The sequence below is a fragment of the Populus nigra genome, chromosome 4 (genome assembly GCF_951802175.1).
Source record: "Populus nigra chromosome 4, ddPopNigr1.1, whole genome shotgun sequence".
Classification (NCBI taxonomy): domain Eukaryota; kingdom Viridiplantae; phylum Streptophyta; class Magnoliopsida; order Malpighiales; family Salicaceae; genus Populus; species Populus nigra.
This window is the reverse complement of record NC_084855.1, coordinates 3,432,893-3,452,285: the sequence shown is the minus strand read 5'-3', so window position 1 is coordinate 3,452,285 and position 19,393 is coordinate 3,432,893. Positions and strand designations below refer to the sequence as shown.

The window sequence follows — 19,393 nt, the reverse complement described above, 5'->3', positions numbered from 1 at the left end:
ATTGAAATAGGAATAACCATGACCTAGTATCATTTACAAGGAAAACACTGAAATTTATCCCAAGAAAAACCTCAAAGCCACACTAACAAAAATGAAAGTGATAAATTCTTACATGATTTGCCAAGATGTATAAAGACTGTCACCTCAATTAATGTATTGCCACTCTTCTCGTTGCAGTACTCTTGCGATCAAGCAATTGAATTTTTATATTCTTCACTGTCAATTACAGATAGTTATGCCATCTCTTGAAGATGGAGATCAAAGACTAGCTAAGTTGGATTGCAGCATAATGTTGTGGTGGCATATAAAAAGCTATGCCCCCAAAGTATATAATATAATGACTATATCAATATGCCAAGCAGCTACAGTAGCTCATTTGACCTGTACAGATTATAAACTTTTTCCACCATCAGAAAATTAATCAAAACACATGCTTCCAGGAGTGCAGGGGCTGCTGTTCATCCGATCGTATAATGCTAGTGTTGGTCATGTGATCTTATCTCTTAATACGGTTGCAAGGACCAATGCACAGTAGATAGGACACCGATATTGACCTCTTGTATAATTATAAGGGGAGTTTGCATGATCACAGTCCTCATGCGTGTCTGTGATATAGAAGAAAAAACAAGAAGGAAACACAAGAAGAACAAGCTGCCAATTCAGAGCATCTTGAGCAACAGATCTTAGAAGTGAGCTGTATGTATAAGGAATGGTATCTTTTGATGGATTCTGCGCCAATATAAGCCAGCCAGAGCTCTACGTACTGTAGTTACTGACACTTCCTCTGACTTCTTGCACAGCCAATCAAGCAATGCTGAATGGGTTATTAATCGTTTGGTTTTATGCTCTGGACAGATTAAAGATACTTCCAATAGCAAAATCCCATAAAACGAACAAAGAACATTGTCGTGTAGCATCTCACTAGCAAATTCGAGAGACATCGGGCTTCCTTTCGTCTTTACAGCAGTCAATATTGAGCTCGTTCAAGGTTCTGCGAGACCCTTTTACATCAAAATCGTTTTTATTCTTTCATTTATAAAAAAATAATATTTGATTTTAATATATATACTCGTACGATGATAATCAATTCACGGTAAGAGACAGATTGTTATGAGTGCCTTTTCTGATAATGTGTTTGTAAGTGCTTTTGCAAGATGTTTTCGTTTAAACAATGATGAAGGGGATGCTTTTTCAAGAAAACAAAAGGAAAGACACGCTGTGTAAGAACTCTTACAAAACCCCACAAGGCTGGTTCATGAGTTTGAGAAGAGATCATAAATTTTGCTTTAAATCCAATTTTCAGTAACTCTTGTATCTTTTATACAAAGTTTACCTTCTGGTATCCGGGGTTTCTAGATGAGAGAGAGAGAGAAAAAAAAATAAGTCAAATATTTTTATTAAAAAATAATATAAATTAAATTTTAAAACTGAATATATTATAAAATAATATAAAACATATCCATGAAATCTCCTTATATCAAAATCAGATTTGGTTACTAGAATCCTGGTCTGAACCCAGGAGGGCATTCATTCATCATTCATGTATATATCGGACCAGGGGCTAAAAAATCCACGTCAAAAACCTCAGACCTTACATCGGTGGGCCTGTCTCACGAAATAAACAAGCCCTGGAGGGGTTTTTATCTTAGGCCCAGGCCTTCTTAAGGAAGGGCATGAAACTCTACAAGAACCTATCTTGTTTTTACCGAGGCCGCTCATTTAATTGCTGACAAGTAATTTTTATTTAAAATAAATTTTTGAAAAATAAATTATTTTTTTATATGTAGTATTATTATAAAAAATAAATTGAAAAATATTTTTTAATATTTAATTATTTCATCCTATTTTTAGTAATTCTTTTTTTGAAGTACATGTTTTAATCTAACTGAGTTTAAATCAAATTAATTAGATTGATTGGATCTTTGTTTGGACTTGCGTGAGAGAAGATTTACTAAAATCATTACATGAACAAAATAATTTACGACTGATTGTGTTATTTCATGATATGATCAGTTTTGAATATTTTTTAGGTTTATGGTTTCACATTTATGATGAATTTTTATATTTATTATCTGCATATTTTTATTTATTTTCATTTTTAATGGACGCTGTTATATTTTTTCTTAGAAAATTATGAACAAGTGGATCAGAAAAAACACGTTGATTAATTAGGTGTTCAATTCTAAAAAATAAAATAAAACTGGTGTTCAATCGATTTACATGTGCAATCCTACCTTGATCTCTGACTACATAGTTGGGTTCATCATGATCAACAAGAGAAAAATCCGGACGGATAAAGCAAGTTTTTTTTTAATTATTTTTTAGAAAAACAAGTACAATTTTTATATAATTGTTAACTCATACTCAAATTCAATTTTTATTAAAATATTAAAGTGGCCATATGCAGTTGGGAAATATATCTAAGCTTAGAAGGTGTTATTTTTTAATTTTTAGTATTTTCCTAGATATTTTTTATTTTTTTCTTTATTTTTCAGCTATTTTAAGATTTTATTTCCTTATCAAATTACATTATTTAAATGTTATTTTAAGAATATTTTTCAACATGCTAATATATAAGACTTATCTCTTAGGTGTAAGAAAATTAAAAAAATAAACGGTACTATTAGAGCTTTTCAAACCTCTCTTATTTTCTCTTTTTAATTTTTCTTTTTAAAGGGTGTTTTATCACAGTTTTTGCTTCTGTTTTTAAGTATTTTTTAAAGTGATTTTGACGTAAAAAATATTAAATTGATTCATTCTAATGATTTTAACATGTTGATACCAAAAACAAAATTTTTTTTATGCATTTCCAAACAAAAAATTATTTTAAAAAATACTATGCACTATAATTTCAAATATCTTCTAAACAAATTCAATTAACAAAAAAAAAAAGATGCATGGTTTACACCATATCTCTCCTTACAAAGCACTATTCATTGTAATAGTATTTTTTTCTTTGATTTTTTTAGTCAATGCTTATTTTTTTTTAAAAAAACCCTTTAATATTATATTTATTTTTTATTATGTTATCTCACTTTCATGACATAGATCACAAGTCTGGTGTGTTAACCTATTTACTCGAGTTTTTTTTCTTTTAAAAACTAACAAAAGATTATATGTTTATTGGGAACTGATAACGACATTTATTTGATATAGAAATTGTCTTCCTAAAATGACATTATAAGTTAATGACATAACAATCACCATGAAGCTTTGCTAGAGGAAGACACATATCAAAAGGATGCTCAATGCAACATGTAATGCAGGGAGTTTTTATCAGAGTCAATTTTAAAGATGGGATTCCTTTTTGGACCATATTTGCTGCGAAAAGGATATTAATTGCATTGTCATCATCTATTAATACCCGATGTATTATGTGGTTTGAGATAACGGTGAAAATGACTAGAGCGTCCACATTTGAAAAAGTCACTCATTCTCCATCTTTAGGAGTAAAAGTTATTGGCTTATGCCATTAAACTAACGATCTAATAGTGGTGAGGACTTGTTTCTCATACTTTCTCTTTTTATTGTTAGAATCATTGATGCAAAGGTTCCCCTTAAGATTACATTGATCTTAGGTAAAACTGTAGGAGATTGACCATGCTCTTCTCTGTTTTGCTCACGATAAAAATCCTTATTTAGAACTTGATGAAGGTAGCCCTTAACTATCAACCTTTCAATTATTTTTTTTAAGACATAACAGTCTTCAATGTCTCGTCCTTTGTCTTAGTGAAAAAGACAATACTTTTTTATATATGTGTGTACTAGAAGGAGACTTCATTGGCAAGGGACATTGAACAAACTCTTTACCTTAGATGGTGGCAAGAACTTAAACGAGAGAGTGTTCAATGGAGAAATATGTGCTTCATGATAACCCAAATGTTCCCTAAGTAGTTTCTTCTAACTCATCTTGAGATTGTTGTCTCTTTTGTGATAACAGTCTCACTTGAGCGAGCGACCTCGTTTTGGGGACCTTTATGGTTGTTTATCTCTGGTAAAATAAGGAGGATCATGGCTCAATGTGCTTGTCTTTTTTACTTGAATGTGGCTCTTCATGGCTTGTTTTACCTTTAGTAACCTTCTATTTGGTAGGGCGTATAACTCTATCCACAAGGTTTTTTTCTCTCACCCCATTTATAAAGGTTTTTAAAGCTACCGGTTTGATGAAGTCTTTAACCTTAAGCATTTCCTCATTAAATCTCTTGAGATATGCCCATATAAACTCGTCCTCTGTTTAGGTGATTTAAAAGAGTTCGATGTAACTCTTTTTGGTTGGAATACTTGTACTGAAACGTGCCATCAACTTGGCACACAGGTCATTGAAGCTGGCAACTAAACCTGGTTCTAGATTGTTGTTTCATGCTTTTATTGAACCTCTGAAGGTCACAAGGAGAATCTTGCATATAACATGGTTGTCCTAAGTAACTAGCTCTAAACTGCTACGTGTATTTTTTATATGTTTTCTAGGATTTATAAGCTCATTATAATTATCTATTGTCATTTTGATGGTGATGTAGTCTTTAAGTATGTGGGTGTTCAACATATGTCTGGATAGAGGAAAATATATGATCCGATGAAGAGTGCATACATTCTTTTGGATGAGTTCTTCTTCTAGCTATTTGTCACTCCTACGCCTATCGGGTTCAGGGAAATTTGAAGTCTCTAACGTAGGATGGGTGATGGACGAATAAATTTTTTCTTACGTTGCCTTGATGGACGCCTAGAAAAGCACTTCATGCCCAAGCATCATAAGAGTGTGTATGCTCATTGAATGGTTCGATGAGCCATAAGGTTGAAGGCCTTCTATTGGATCATTTTATCTGCATTCTCCTGGATAGTGTAATCTTTTACGGACACTAAGTGGAGCTTCCTATCGTGGAGGTGAGTGGTGAGATGCAGCAACTTGTTGAGGAGAAGCTGAGATACGTTGAGATGGATTTTCTCTCACTTGTTGATTTTCCATTATTGTTCGGGTAAGAAGCTATATTTGTTTCATGAGTTGTTGAATGATTGGCTGTACAGGAGATCAATAACTAGCCCTATCACAAAAGTGTCCTGATTATCTACCATTGATAATGATAATTAAAGAAAAACATTTAAACAATAAAGTTATATATGACTTTTTAAATGTATTTCCCATAGATGACGCCATTAATAATGTCCCAAAATCCAAGATATGTAAATAATATATTTTTTAGTGTTTGAGATAATGGTTAATCAATATGTTCAAGTACTTGGATTTCTTCCTTTTAGTCTAAGGAATTACAGGTTTATAGCAAAATCTTAAGTACTTGCAAAGACAATCCCAACCGAAGGGACTTAAATATTCTTCGACGATAAAGTCAGTATATATAGAAAAATGCAATAGATGTCTTAAGGTAATAAATGACTTAAAAGAACCATATATTCAAGGAATAAAGATGTTTGTTCTTGAGTCTTAAGTGAGTTAATACTCTGAAATCTATAAGAGTTTATCTTACGAGATAAAAAGTTATGAACTCTTAACTGAATGGTTCAGGGGGTATTTATTGAGTCTGACATGTTTTTCAGACCTGCGCTATTTCGGACTTGATTGATTGTCAAATCCAAACTCTTTAGATTTGACATGTTTGTCGCATCCACACTGTCTTAAACTTAAGTGATTGAATCTGTAATATTTGTCAGACTAATACTATCTTGAACTTAACTGATAGCCAAATATAAATGGCGAAACCCAAGTTGCATTAAATTTGGCTGAATACCATATTTAAATTCTTTAAACTTATTGTTTGTGAAAACCATTTTATTTATTAAGATTTTTTTTAAAATCTTATCAAAATATTTTGACTCGTCGTAAAATAACTTTTTCCGAGTGAAAAAGAAAAAGAAAAAGAAAAGAGGCAAAGACCGGGATCTCCCGGGATTGAAGAAACCGTGACGATGCGGAGTCATGACTGTTTGAGAGACTTGCGCAATTAACCAATGTAGAACATGCTTTTATTCAAGATCTTAACAAAAAGTTCAACCCTGATCAACAGAACCTTTATTCTACACGGTGAACTCTACATTTATTAAAAATCATGATGACATCAAGTGATCTCCGGCAATCCTAACATAGAACAGAGGTCAAAGCAATCCATCAAGCCAACTTATATTTGCTTCGTCGTCAACATTTTGCCCACCAGCAAAATTCTCCAAATTCAGGGTCTTTGGAACAGTAACAACCAACTGTCCTTCAATACACCTCGCACTCGCCATCTCCGGGCGCACCGTGGCCGGGAGCCGGCACCTCCACGTGTCGATTTCAAGTTCATCCATGGAAGGATAATGATCACCGCTGTCTGTTTCTTTAATTACCACGATCTTTGTCAGCCCTGGAAATATCTCAACTGCGTGGGCTTGATAATCATCGGGAATGGTTATGTTCTCACTGTTTGCCACGAAACGGAAAGAATCTGGAGTTTCTTGGACCAAAACGTCAGTGTCTGAGTGGAATGGAAGTTCCAGTACTCTAGCAAATACATGAGGAAGTCTTTTTAGCTTCTTTGCGTTTGGGGTGAGGGTGCGAGAAGCATCATTGTATTGGGTGGTGGTAATGCTTCGCTTCTTTGGAGTCGGGTGGACCTTCATTTGTTGAGAAGTTTTGATAACAAGAAGAAATTAATTCAGGGTTTCTTGATCTGAGAACGCTTTAATGGTGAGAAAATCAAGAATTGGAAAACAAGAAGGGATCTTTTGCAGAGATGGAAGAGCAGAGAAGGTCTTTTTTAAGGCGCTTGCGGTATGGGACCCTTTGGTTGCAGACAAAGATTGAGGACCAGTGAAAGTTTACCACGTAGCTATCTAGCTCTGCCGTTACATAAAACTCCAGAATCAGCGATGAGAGTAGATGTAATTCTGTGGTTCAGATTTCCTACCGTAGCAACAGAATAGTGCAGTGTTAGACTATGCTAGATTGGACGGAGGAACCAATCTTCGACGTGCTCGTGCAGACCGAGATTACGGGTGTTTGTAATAATTTCGCTTTTGTTTTTTTTAAATATATATTTTTAAAAAATTTAAATTAATATTCTTTTTTATGTTTTTGATATGATATTAAAAATAAAATTTTAAAAATATTTACTTTGATATATTTTTATTTTAATATATTTTTAAACAATAAACTATTTTAATAATTACCTTATAAAAAATATGTGTTTGGTATCTAGTAGCTTTTGTTGTCATGATTTAAAAAAATAAAAAATAAAATTATAATTTTTAATGGGAATAGTTGTATATCAATTGATTAAATATTTTTAAATTTATGATTAGGATACAAAGATAAACTTAGCCTAATAAATTAATGAAATATTGCCACGACCGACTCCTGTGGAGACTGAGCCAGGACGGTTTAAAAAAAATAGGTAGGTGCGTAGGTTTGCGGTTTAACTAAACGTTTAAATTGTCTTTGATTTATCATATCAAAAGCTTTCTTAAATTCACGTTTCCATCCATGTATATACAAATTGCAATTTTCGAATGGATTGTGATCTGTGAGGCTGCTCGGGACAGCGAAGGAAGCTTCCTGCCGCGCCTGATGAAGCCAGTTAGCCAGGAACATCGAAATTTCTGTTGGCTGAATGAATTCGTCCTTATTCATTACTTTTTATATATTCGATTAATATCTCTTTCGTATTTTGTTACTACATGGTTAATATTATAATACTAAGTGTAATTTAACAAAACAAAATTGCCCTTGTCTAGCAATTGCTAATCAATATATCCACGCACACTGGGATTTTTATTTACTTTTCTTTGAAATTAATAGAAATAGTTATTAACTTTTCTTTGAAATTCAGTCTTGATGGTACGTACTACGTGAGTGGATTTGCTTGTTGAATTATTATTTTATTTGGGGTTTGAATCCTAGCATAAATTATGAAGGAAAAAAAATCGTGTATAAAAGTTAGAGGTGATCATTATTTATTCGATTTGATTTTTATTTTAAAAAATAACCAAACCAATTTAAAAAAAAAACCGGTTCAAATCAACCGGTTTCGGTTCGGTTCTTTTTTTTGACAAAAACCGGTTCAAACCGACTTGGCTCGGTTTTTTTCCTGCTTGAGTTCGGTTTAATTTTTTTGGTTTCAGGTTTATAAAACCGAAACCGAAACTGAATCGATCTGTTTTTTTAAAATTTTAATCGATTTAATTGGTTTCTTTTTACGATTCGATTTTTTCGATTATTTGTTTCTGGTTTTTTTAGTCATTTGGTTTTTTTCTCGCCCCTAATAAATGTTGGTTCTCGCAATGTTTTTTAAGTAAACACCTCAATATGTAACTGTATAGGATTTTATAAGATGAGAAAAAATATTATCAATAGTTATATAGACTATTTTATATTCTAAATATATTAAAAAAACAAAATACATGTAAAATCACTGTTGATCATTTGGAGTTTAAAAAAAAAACTAAGAAAAAAGTATGTGTGCGCATGTATGTTCGGGCTTGTAAACCCATGCTCAAAAGTTGGATCCGTGTGTGTGGGTACGTCATGCTTTGAAGCCCAATTTGCAAGCCCGACTGGAAGGCATTTGTCAATCTCTGTCGTTGGACGAGGAGAAAGACCAGCCTTGTTCCGTTCTGGTGACTGCACCGATAGCTCGGTGTTAAAAAGTCCGGCTGGCTGTCATGGCCCGTAGAATTTTTTTTATCTAGCCGACCCATTTCTCTTCCTGTTTTTTTTTTTTACTCAAACTAATAGAATGCTAAGATCAACTACCATGGATCCCTTAAATTTTTTAAAAATTAATGATAATACAAGGGCTAAATTATAAATAGTTTAAATCTTATTATCTTTCGATTCAATTCTCACTAATAAAACTCTGAAATAATGTAATATTGATTTAAAAAATAAATAAGAGTTGATCATTAAAATTGAATGCAATATAAAATAAATTTAAATCATCCAATTATTAATACGATAATAAATAAATAATACTTATTTATAAATAAGCGATCAATCAAAATCTACCCAACTGGACATCCTACTAATTTATTTATATTCTCTTGCATTTTCCACTCTCCTCGTTTCAACTCTCAACTAAAATAAAGGAGTGAAAGTAGCTGATACATGCACAAAGTATTCCAGGCCTTCTGCCTCCCATGCTATGATGCATGAGTGGATAAAATTCGATTTGGAAATCAAGAAAGTGGCTCAACTAGTTCCTTCCAGATAAAGAATCAAGAAATATTCTTTATATTTGTCGGAAATTCATCACGTCTGGACCACGCTGGACAGATGAAATTTCTCATTGAAGGCAATTTGATGGTTTTCTGGGGAACCGGAACATGGCATCTTAAAGCAAGGGTGTGTTCGGCATCCCTTTCGGCGTGCAATCTTGAAGATGAATCAAAACGTTCTTCTTGGACTTGCTTTCCAAGGCCACCAAGCAAAGAACCTCCTCACTGGCCTCTCTTTATTCTTTACCAACTTTTTATCAACCGGCTGCCTGCAACGGAAGGAACCAGGTCTCGTCCCCCGGAAACAGACACCTGGAAGTGGGGACATGGAATGCGATCGGAGTCCAAGCCCATGGCTATTGCCACTATGCACCCACTAGCCTTTTTATCTCTATCCTCTTGTCCTGATGCTCGGGGACCAACTCTTGGGCATGGCTTTTGTGGGTCCCAGCACATGCGCTCTTTTCCTTACATATATGCCCGAGCGATATATTTTTTGGGATAGTTTAATATTGGGAGGGTAAAATGGCTGAAATATCCTTCTTTCAGGGGACGCCGAAAGGGAGTTGATATACTTTACTTTCCTCGTCTTCGGTCAAAAAGTTTTTGTTCTCTACTATTCGTGTTTTTTTATTAATAATATAAGTATCGGAGTTAATTTATATAAATTTTAATTAATTTTATAAATTTTAAAATTAATAATTATATAAATCTTATTAAAAATTTAAGTGTTTGAGATGATAAAACTCTTATTTTATTAGATATAAGAATTGATTTTTAAATAGTCTTAACAATAACAGAAATACTAAAAATATACAATCCATACAACAACTTTCTAGACGTGTGGTATACTAGCAAATGAACAAGACAAAAAACAAAAAAAACTATCCCTTAACAACCGGGATTCATCAAACATATCCTAATCATAATGCAACTAGTTTTAACATGCCTCTAATAACTCTGAAATTTATAAAATTTAAATTGATAATTTCCAAATAGCTAACCTATAATCTAATTGACTAAGCTACACCCCTCATGATTTTATGAATTTGAATTTTTGCATGCAAGGGAGGTGCAAATTCTCGACATGTTTGCGAAGCAATGTGCTTATTATTTTTTGTTTGTTGAATCATTTCATATTTCTATCTTTAAATACATTGAAGAATTATATATATAAAAAAATGAGGGACCCATTAGCTTAAAGAAGATAAACATGAAAGATAATTGTTAAAAAACAATAACAAAGCAAATATAAGAAATCAATAAGTTATTTTTATTTTCTTATCTTATAAAATAAAACAAATTATTTCATAGTTGTTAAAATAACATTAACGTAATAGATATATTATTATAATTTGAAGCAAAGTTAACACCGAAATAAAAATTACATCACAAAGTTAATTAACTAATAAATCCCAGGTATCAATAAGATTGCTTTCTACTTTTTAAATAATATATTATAAGTCAAATCTAATATCTTCTATTCAATATTATATTTTTATATTTTTATATGGATGAAACAACTCTTGTGTTTGATTCCAAAACTAAAATTAAAAGTAAAATAATTGAAAGATTGTATTTAATTTGGTTAATGTATCATGATAAAAAAATATTAGAAAAACAAAAAATAGGTATAAAATAAATAATAAATTTAAAATAAATTGTTATATTTTAAAAAATATATTTTATCACCACCGTCTCTTATTATTTATTCATGCAACTAAATTAAAAAACCTTGCAAGAGAAGGTCGAATTTTCCATCACCAAGAAAAGACTCGAAAGAAAAGGTACAGAAATCCAGGAGTCGAAAGGGCAAGATAGTCATCAAGCGAGTAATAATCATCCAATTAAAGACTTAAAAATCCGCAATGTCATTCTCGTAAATCAGTTGGAAACCATGCCTACTTACCAAACCTTACAGTGTCAGCCTACTCTCTGTCTCACAGAGGAAGAAAGTAAGCAGGTGTGTAAAAGACTCTGGAGAGTCATTTCAGATCCGTGGATTCTGTCTCCTTCCTTCATTTCTTGACTGCCCACTCGGTCTCTTCCTCTCCCTCCCCCCTCCCCGCTCTACAGAAAGCAAAAAACCAGCCCAAAATTAACACGATAACAATCAAACTCTGTTTCCCTTTGGATCTCCATGTTCTCTCTCTGAGCTTTGTCACTGATATAGTGTCTTTAACCGGTGAGTTGATTTACTCTGTCTTGTTTCACTTTGTTGTTGGGATTATGGTGAAGTTGTTGTCTTTTTCGAGTTTCAAGTAGGGTTTTTGGTTTATCTTTCTGATGCGACTCATGCTGCGTTTTTTACAGCTTGGTGAAGGGGTTTGTGATCTTTGTTTCTAACTGGGAGAGGACTCCGATCCGATCCGATCCGATCCTATCCGTTTTGATCTTATCTAATCAGGTTCTGAATATAGTTTTATTTTTGTTAAAAGCTGGCTTTGAATCTTGTGATGCTTGATTTGGATTTGTCATGGAGGAGATCTAGAACTTTCGCTGTGAATTTGCTTCAGATTTAACCGTAGAAGTTTTGATTTTTAGAGGGATTTTGTTAGAATTGGGTTTTAGCTGAAAGAGTACAGCAGCTGAATTGGTGAGCATTTCAAATTATGGAGACGCTTGTTGTTGTGGCTCAACACAAGAATCAGTACTACACCAAAGTTAGGTCAAATGGGCCTGGTAAATTTGGGACTTCACCTTCTAAGCACTTTAAGGATATCAATTGCAGGACTTTTCATACCAGGGACGGGATACTCCCAACCCCATTTCAGGCTTCCACTACCACTGTAACCAAAATCACCAGCCATGTTCCTCCCACTTCTAACTCTCCAAAAACACCATCACCTGCTATGAAGTCTCAATTTAATTCTCATCCTGTTGACAATGGTCACTTTAAGACCATTTCGAAAAGCTCTCCCATAACCATTAATGTCACAGTTCCTAGAAAGGAGACATCTTTTTTTGAGGACATGGGTTTTGGGAATGAGAATTTACCCTTCTCGGAGCGTTGGGCTGGTCCGGCGTATTCGAATTCTCCACCACCTAGTTCTTTGCCGATTCCCAAGTTCTCAATGAGGCCACCAAAGCGAACAGTGTCCCTTGATTTACCTGTGAACCATGGTAGTGATTTTAATGTGCAGCCAACTGCCAAGTCTGCACCAGCTTCTCCTTCTAGGGAGCATAGCCCATCTATGAAAGATTTGTTTCTTAGTGCTGACTCTGCGACAAAGACTCTGCGTCGCATTCTCAACCTTGATGTGGCGGATGAGTGAAGCTTAAGGGGCTTTTTGCTCCTGTAAATAGTGAATTTCAGCGTTAGATGTATATAGATGAATAAAGCAGCCAGTGGTGTCGGTTTGTTTAGCTTTTGGTGGCGGCGGAAACAGTCTTGGCTTGGTGGGTCAATAATTTCTGATGTTACACTGAGAAACTGATTTGTGACCCGTAGTGATCTGGTTGCAAGGCAAGCAGGCAGGCTTCCCAAGTACATGACTTTGGAGCTAAGATGAGGCAGGTTAATTGTAATTTGGACAATGTGAAGCGGATGGAAGCTGACTCCAATACTTTCGAGAAGCAGAAGGGAACTTAAAATGAAGTTAAAGAGAATGTCATTTCTTCAGAGGGACGGGGCAACTTACTATTTTCAATTCTATCATGCCCTAACGATGCAAATCTATTTGCATAATCTCCTTGTGGGATGTTTATTAGCTCTACTCTAGCTCTTGAGTAGAATTTAGACCTATAGCATCAAACACAATGTATATACTGCATTGCGACTTTGATTAGTCTTGTAGTTCCCTAGGTTTCTGTCTTATTTTCATATCTTGACTTTCTTTTCGTTGTTTCAATTCCACCTTCTTTTTCCAACTACACTTTCAATTGCTATCATTAATTAGCCTCTTAGATTCCTAGTATAGAATTGCCTCAATTGGCAACCTAGATGATCTGTTTTCTTGTGACCGTTTCCTTGCTTCAGCACCTCTCAACAATCAACTCCTCTTATATAAATATTCACCATTTCTTTCTTTCTTCTCTAAGTAGCTCTAATTCCCTGTACACCATTTCATCTTTAGTTAGCTCTAACTCCTTGCACACCCTGCATGGGTGCTGTTTCTCCTTGGCCATCTTTTCTGTTTTTTAAGAGGGAAAAGTGGGAAGAGGAACTGAAAGCAGCTGTTAGTGTCTTCTGCTCCTTTGGTCTTCTAAGATCAATCCTATCTGTGTTGCTCTGTCCTGCTGCAAGCCTATCAGTTTCTTGTTATTCTGAGCAGGTAATTGGGCCTCTTCTTTGCCTACGATGATGTGTATATTCCTTGGAGATTGTCGACCACGCCAAGCCAAGGTAATAGTTTACCAGTCTTCATCTTGAATGCTTTGACAAAGTAAATTATATTGTTTTTTAAATATCAATTGATTGTTACTGATGTTTACTCAACATGTGTGTTCCAGGCAGCTGCTTGTCCAAGAACATATCAGGAGGCAGTTGTAGGAGGACATGTTCGTGATAGATGTAGTCCTAAAAGTTAAGTCTTATTAGGGTTCAACCTTACGTGTTTTCTATTACTTGTCACTTGTGACCAAGACTTTAGTGCAACATGTGTCTTGCTGTTTGTCTTGTGTACCAGGAGCCCCTTTCATTAGTCGAGTTATGCGTGCTGTTGGATCAATGTTGTGTTTACTATGTCATTATGTGTCCAGACTTCAATGTATCAAAGTTTATTGCATCGTTTCTTTCTTGTGTTTGGATGAAGCTGATTTTTGTCATCAAAATTATATTATGGATATATTGAAGGGTACAATTGGTTGGATGCTTTTGCATGAGTTTGTCTCTACCCAAACTAGTATTGAGTGCAGTTTTAGATAAATGGCCATCACGGTTTGTTCTTGGATAGCGTTTCTTGATTGAAGTTTACTATATTTGAACTACGATCTTGGTATCTTCCATTTTAATGTGCATCCATAATCATTTCTTTCTGGCACCATAACATTCCTAGCTTTTTCTCCTTTTGCTGTTTTGTGTTTGCCCTGCAAAATAACGTGGTCTCCTTAAGTTTCTCTCCAAAAAGAAATTCTCATATGCACAGGTTTCACAATACGAACATTAGTTAGATTTCAGAGTCTGTCATTTTTTACGAGTACTTAAATTGTAAACCCAAAATAATTTGAAAACATGCGGGCATGTAAGAAATAAACTAGTTTCACTGAACCATTGTCCCTTGATAACTTTAGTTGCCCTGACTTCGTTGTGACAGTTCTTGGCAATCTGCTAAGTGGGTTTGGTATTTTTGATGGTGTGTTTTAAAAGTGTATTTTTTAGCTTAAAATATATCAAAATAATTTATATTTATTTTTTCTCTCACCATATAGCGTCTATTTGATACGGGGCTACACCAGTCACTGGGATTCAATTTCGGTTTAGCAGGGACACCTTATCACAATATTTTATTCGGTATAGTAAAACGTGAATTAGTGTCTGGATGGAAATTGTTAAGAAGTTCCTTTGCCAGGATATATATACTGTCAACAGATTTAATGGCGCTTTCGTGAGAGTTTGTTTCAGTGGTCAGAGCTGTTCGTGAAAATGTGTTATCTGTACACGTATAACATCAAGATTTTACATGATAATGTGCATGCAAAAAAATGAAGCCTGACTTGTTGTGTGGAAAATAAAAGGGAGGTTTTCATGATAATGTGCTAGCCATTTGTTGCCCATGCTTCACTTGCTAATCAGCTTGGTAGGTTTCTAATGGTTTTCTTCAGTTATAGGGTTTTCCTTCATTTATTTGAAATCTCACTTCTTTTTTTTTTTTATAATGAGATGAGGTATTCAGTAAACATCAACGGTGAAGTACATATTGAAATCTTAAATGTTGCAATCAAGGCCAAAATAATGGTCATCTTTGACGTGAGCTACAGTAAAAGACATCTGCTATTGATCGTGGGAAGCCTTGTAGAATCTCTCAGCGTTCATCAGGATTTCAACCAGTGTTTACTGAGCATAAGTTGGCGATAATGATGCTTCTCTTACCCTGTTTCTTTGGTGTTTGGCGAGGCTCAAGTCCGCTAACAATCCTTAGAATTTCATTCGGCACCATCAAAAGCCTCCTTCCGTCAAAAACATATAATCAACCAAGCACGAAAGCGTCTAGACCTTATTTCTCACTTTCGCCACACACACGCTAGCTGGCCGTCGAGCTCTGAGCTCATCCTCCATGTTTCTTTTTACTGCTTTTTTCCCTTTATTTTTCGTTCTTTTTTATTTCCAGACGGGTTATGATTCTTCTTTTTTCTTCTTATACCCCTCGCTGCTCAAGTGTTTACAACTGGGCAGGCTAGTAGCACTGGTCCGTTCCACAGCCTTTCCAAGCTCGACAATTTAAACGTTTACTACGACTATCAATTCTTAAGAGGACAGTTTCTTTGAGAAACTTCAACTCCTTTTTTCATGCTGGCTTGCTCTGCAATGGTCCCCTAGCATCCTTCACCAGTTCATTGAATCTCTATGTTCACACTACATTAGCCATGTACGTGGTCGTATTTGCTTCATATTTTATAGAGAAACATGGAAATATGTGAATGCTCATAATCTATCCTCTCCCCTCCTTGGTGAAACGAGAATCAGAGAAGAAGGAGGTGGCAGCTCGCCGTTTTAATTTGACTTGAAAACAAACGCCGCCACAGAAAAGGTACGTAAAACTTGTGGAATGGATAGCTTTTTTAATAATTTTTTATGACGGCCTAATTAGCTACATCACGTGTGCTAAAAGCTGTATTACAAGTGTAAAACAAAGAAGAGAAGAAGGTGCACGAAGACTTCAGTTCATTTGACTCTTGATCATCTTCCTTATTTGTCGAAGTCCATTTGTTTTTGTTATGAGGAGAGTATAATTAATGTTTGATCAAGTACACAATCGTCTGGGACCAGTGTTGTTTCGCTTTCTAACTCGTATAACCCTTCCTAAGTAGTTTTTGCTCATTGGTCGAGTTGGGATACATGAAGAGAGATGCATCGACAAGATATATTTCCAGCAAATTCCTCTCCTAAATTTCACTAAAGAATGCATAATTTTAATCTTGGATCACTTGACAACAAGTTATAAAAAGCAGAATAGCCTAACAGGTTAATCCAGTACTCGGATGGGTGAAAAACTTAACTTTTTTATCAAAACAGTATTGTTTTATTTTTTAAATATTTTTTTTTAAATAATCAAATCTCTGATAGATTCCCCAACTCAAATCTCAACTCGAACACGTTTCTAAATTGATTCTTATAATAACTATGCATGACACAAAGTAAAATTATCTCATCAAATAATTTATAAGTTGGAAGAGAAAATTGTGCGCCTACTTATCCAAGTTTTCAACTAGTTCACGTTATTATTGTTTGGTTAATCAAGTATTGGTTGGGAAAAAAACCTGATTTTGTATCTACCAATTTGAAAAGGTCAGTTTTAGTTTTCAACTAATATTCATGCTTATCAACAAAAACAGCTCCTGAAAGTTAAAAATTATTTTTTAAAAAAATATTAAAAATATAATTTTTATTTTTTAAATTTTATTTTTAATATTATCATATCAAAATAATTTAAAAACATAAAAAAATATTTAAAACTAAAAAAATAAAAATAAATAAAAACACGGAAACAATACTAAACAGGCTAACAATATTAAACGGGCCGAGAGGATAAGAAGTAATAACCCACAGGTTGAGAATCTTCCTCGGTGAAATAATCGGACAACCTCAGTAATGTATCGTGATTGATTGATGTATGTTAGAGAGGGTAAGAGAATAAATAGTTGTAGACAGCTTTTCAGTCACCATACATCATCATCATCCATAGAGTGCCAAAAGAGAAAACTAGGCAATCAAATTAATTAGCAATGATCTTGATAGACAACAAAATCCACTCTGCAACAGTATCTCACCCTCTCTTTATCTCTATATGCAGTTGAGAAGGTAAAAAAAAAGAGGAGAAGGAGAAGGAAATAGCACCCAATTTGAGCATAATCAATCGTTCTCAACTGAGCATAATGAAGAATGGCCAAACTGACATGATATGCTAAGTTTTCATCAACTTTTGAGAGCTGTGACGCAGGACAAAATGTCAAGAACTTTTTTCCCGAAGCGTCTTTCAACTTCTCAAGTCTCTATTTCATCTAATAACATTTCTTGGCAACGGCATTCCTGACTGCAGAAAGCTTTTTCACCTCTGCATTGAAAGGATAATAGACAATTAGGCCCATAGTGGCAGTGGTTAATTTGGGTCAGAGATATTAGTTAAGCGGACTAGAAAAGAATATGATAAAAATCAGATGAGAATACTAAAAGCAGTTCTTTTTGGAGACTAGTTGGTCTGTCAAACTGAACTTAGCAACGGCATAAAAGGGAGAGAGACAAGTTGCATCTCTTAAAAGAAATAAAACGGTCCCAACCTGTAGATGTAAATGTCATTTTTCTGTTGAAGATTCTTCTTGCAAGTGTAACAGGAGCTAAGGAAACTCCTGGGCTCAGATTTGGACATATCCGATAAAGAGTAATAATTCTCCACAACGCAGTTATCAAAAATATGAGTGGTCGTTGGATTAGGCCCATGAGTTATGACACATGTATAGTCTTCAGAGAGCTCCATTTCACTCATTGATATGCATCCCGTGAACACCCGAGGAGAATCCTTTGATTGGATGCCAGAATGGACTGAAGGAGATGCAGAGAATTGTGAGTTCCTGGAGGTCTCAATTCCAAAGTCGCCTGGAGATTTAGGTGACTCGACTGGAAATAGTATAGAATTTGGCTGTGGTGGGATTTGAACTCTGAGCTTGGTGCCAAACAAGACCGTTCTGTTACTGGGTTTAGAAAAATGGTTTTCGTTCTCTTTGATGGATACTTTGCCACAGCTTGGTGTATCATCAATAAGTGCAAGACCAATGCCCTTTGAGTCTGATTTGTCCCATGAGTGTTTGTACTCTGAGAAAACTTTAGGGGATTTAGGTTGGTTTATGACATTAGAAAAGGGGGTTTTGAAAGGGAAGAATGGTTTAGTAGTGTCAAGAATTGAAGTTGGACTCATCACGGGTTCAGCTTCAGGGAGACCCTTAAAGGTGAAAGCTTTGAACCTTGGAGAAACGAGAAAAGATGTTGTTGGCTTAGTGCAATTCTGATTGGAAGTTGATTGAGCACTATTGTGGTCAGTCATTAAAGTTTGCTTGCTGGTCACAGCTCTAGATCTATTCCTCAGCATACCTACCTCGTATTAGATGTTTCTCAGCACCCCAAATTCACTGCCGAAAGAAAACGAAGATTAAGGAAATTAGTTTAACATTTACCAATATGAAGAAGAGTGCCTTAGGCCCTTACTAGATATATTGAAGATAAGATTACTTCTCACCTGAAATGATTGGAGGGTTAAATACGATCCAAGAGATCACCGAGAATTGCTGCAAGTGATAGGCACAAGAACTACCTTTAGAGGCTTCAAAAGAAAGAACAAAAAACCAATCCCTTTTTTTACTCCCGAAAAACTAACGCAAAAGCTTGCTATCTAGCTATCCACGGTACAAATCACAGAAACCAGAAGGAAAAAAAAACTGACAGCACACGCTCTATTGGGACTTGAAACTAACTTCTAAATCTCTGTAGCCTCCATGACTGAACACTAAAAAGACAAGAGAAAAACCGATGTTTTCCCTCCAACTCTTGTCTTTTGTCCTATTTTTTTTTTCTTATCTCAACTAGAACAGGAATCAATTCCCCATCTTAATGGGGTCGCATGCAAGCCACATGATCTGCAGCAGACATGAAGAACAGCCCGATAGTCATTTACAGAAAAAGCAGTGGTACTAATGTATCTCTATGTACTCGAAACTAAGTTGTTTCTGGAAGAACGGTTAAAATGTTTTTGGATTTTTTCAAATCCCCATGAAAACGAAAACAAGCAATCATCACTATAAAGCAAAAAATAAAGTGAGGAAAGCTACGGCATCCTCTCTACTTTCAACTATTGGTGGGTTTTCATTCTTGGGTTGGCATCAGTTTCACTTTCTCAGTTCCTCCTTTATTCACTTTGAACCCCACAAGATCGCCACAAATTTGCAGACTTGCGAAGGCAAAGAAAGCTGTAAAAAGAAAAGTTCTTCCCTTAAAAGACAAAACAGCCTTGAGGATGCCCCTTTTAAAGAAAGAAGATAATTG

At 34.8% G+C, this 19,393-nt stretch overlaps 3 protein-coding genes across 3 annotated transcripts; 1 reads left to right on the top strand and 2 right to left on the bottom strand.

The window, feature by feature from the left end:
* Positions 1–6,105: 6,105 nt before the first annotated feature.
* On the bottom strand, positions 6,106–6,609 carry LOC133692913 (uncharacterized). The gene has a single exon (XM_062114087.1). It carries the CDS (start codon positions 6,607–6,609, stop codon positions 6,106–6,108), a length of 504 nt encoding a protein of 167 aa, XP_061970071.1.
* A 4,513-nt stretch (positions 6,610–11,122) lies between these two features.
* On the top strand, positions 11,123–13,954 carry LOC133692026 (uncharacterized). Its single transcript, XM_062112682.1, has 3 exons — positions 11,123–11,386; positions 11,515–13,546; positions 13,654–13,954. Exon 2 carries the CDS (start codon positions 11,814–11,816, stop codon positions 12,474–12,476), a length of 663 nt encoding a protein of 220 aa, XP_061968666.1. The 5' UTR covers positions 11,123–11,386; positions 11,515–11,813; the 3' UTR covers positions 12,477–13,546; positions 13,654–13,954.
* Positions 13,955–17,054: 3,100 nt separating this feature from the next.
* Positions 17,055–19,393, bottom strand: LOC133690950 (FCS-Like Zinc finger 8-like). The gene is made up of 3 exons (XM_062111232.1): positions 18,591–19,393; positions 17,638–18,483; positions 17,055–17,414 (listed from the first exon to the last, which is right to left on the bottom strand). Exons 2-3 carry the CDS (start codon positions 18,441–18,443, stop codon positions 17,345–17,347), a joined length of 876 nt encoding a protein of 291 aa, XP_061967216.1. The 5' UTR covers positions 18,444–18,483; positions 18,591–19,393; the 3' UTR covers positions 17,055–17,344.

Excerpts from the sequence above, each read along its gene's own strand:
- LOC133692913 (XM_062114087.1), bottom strand. The coding sequence starts at position 6,609 with ATGAAGGTCCACCCGACTCCAAAGAAGCGAAGCATTACCACCACCCAA.
- LOC133690950 (XM_062111232.1), bottom strand. The coding sequence starts at position 18,443 with ATGCTGAGGAATAGATCTAGAGCTGTGACCAGCAAGCAAACTTTAATG. Across the intron at positions 17,415-17,637 it reads AATGACATTTACATCTACAG|AGGTGAAAAAGCTTTCTGCA; the intron begins GTTGGGACCGTT and ends CTTTCAATGCAG.
- LOC133692026 (XM_062112682.1), top strand. The coding sequence starts at position 11,814 with ATGGAGACGCTTGTTGTTGTGGCTCAACACAAGAATCAGTACTACACC.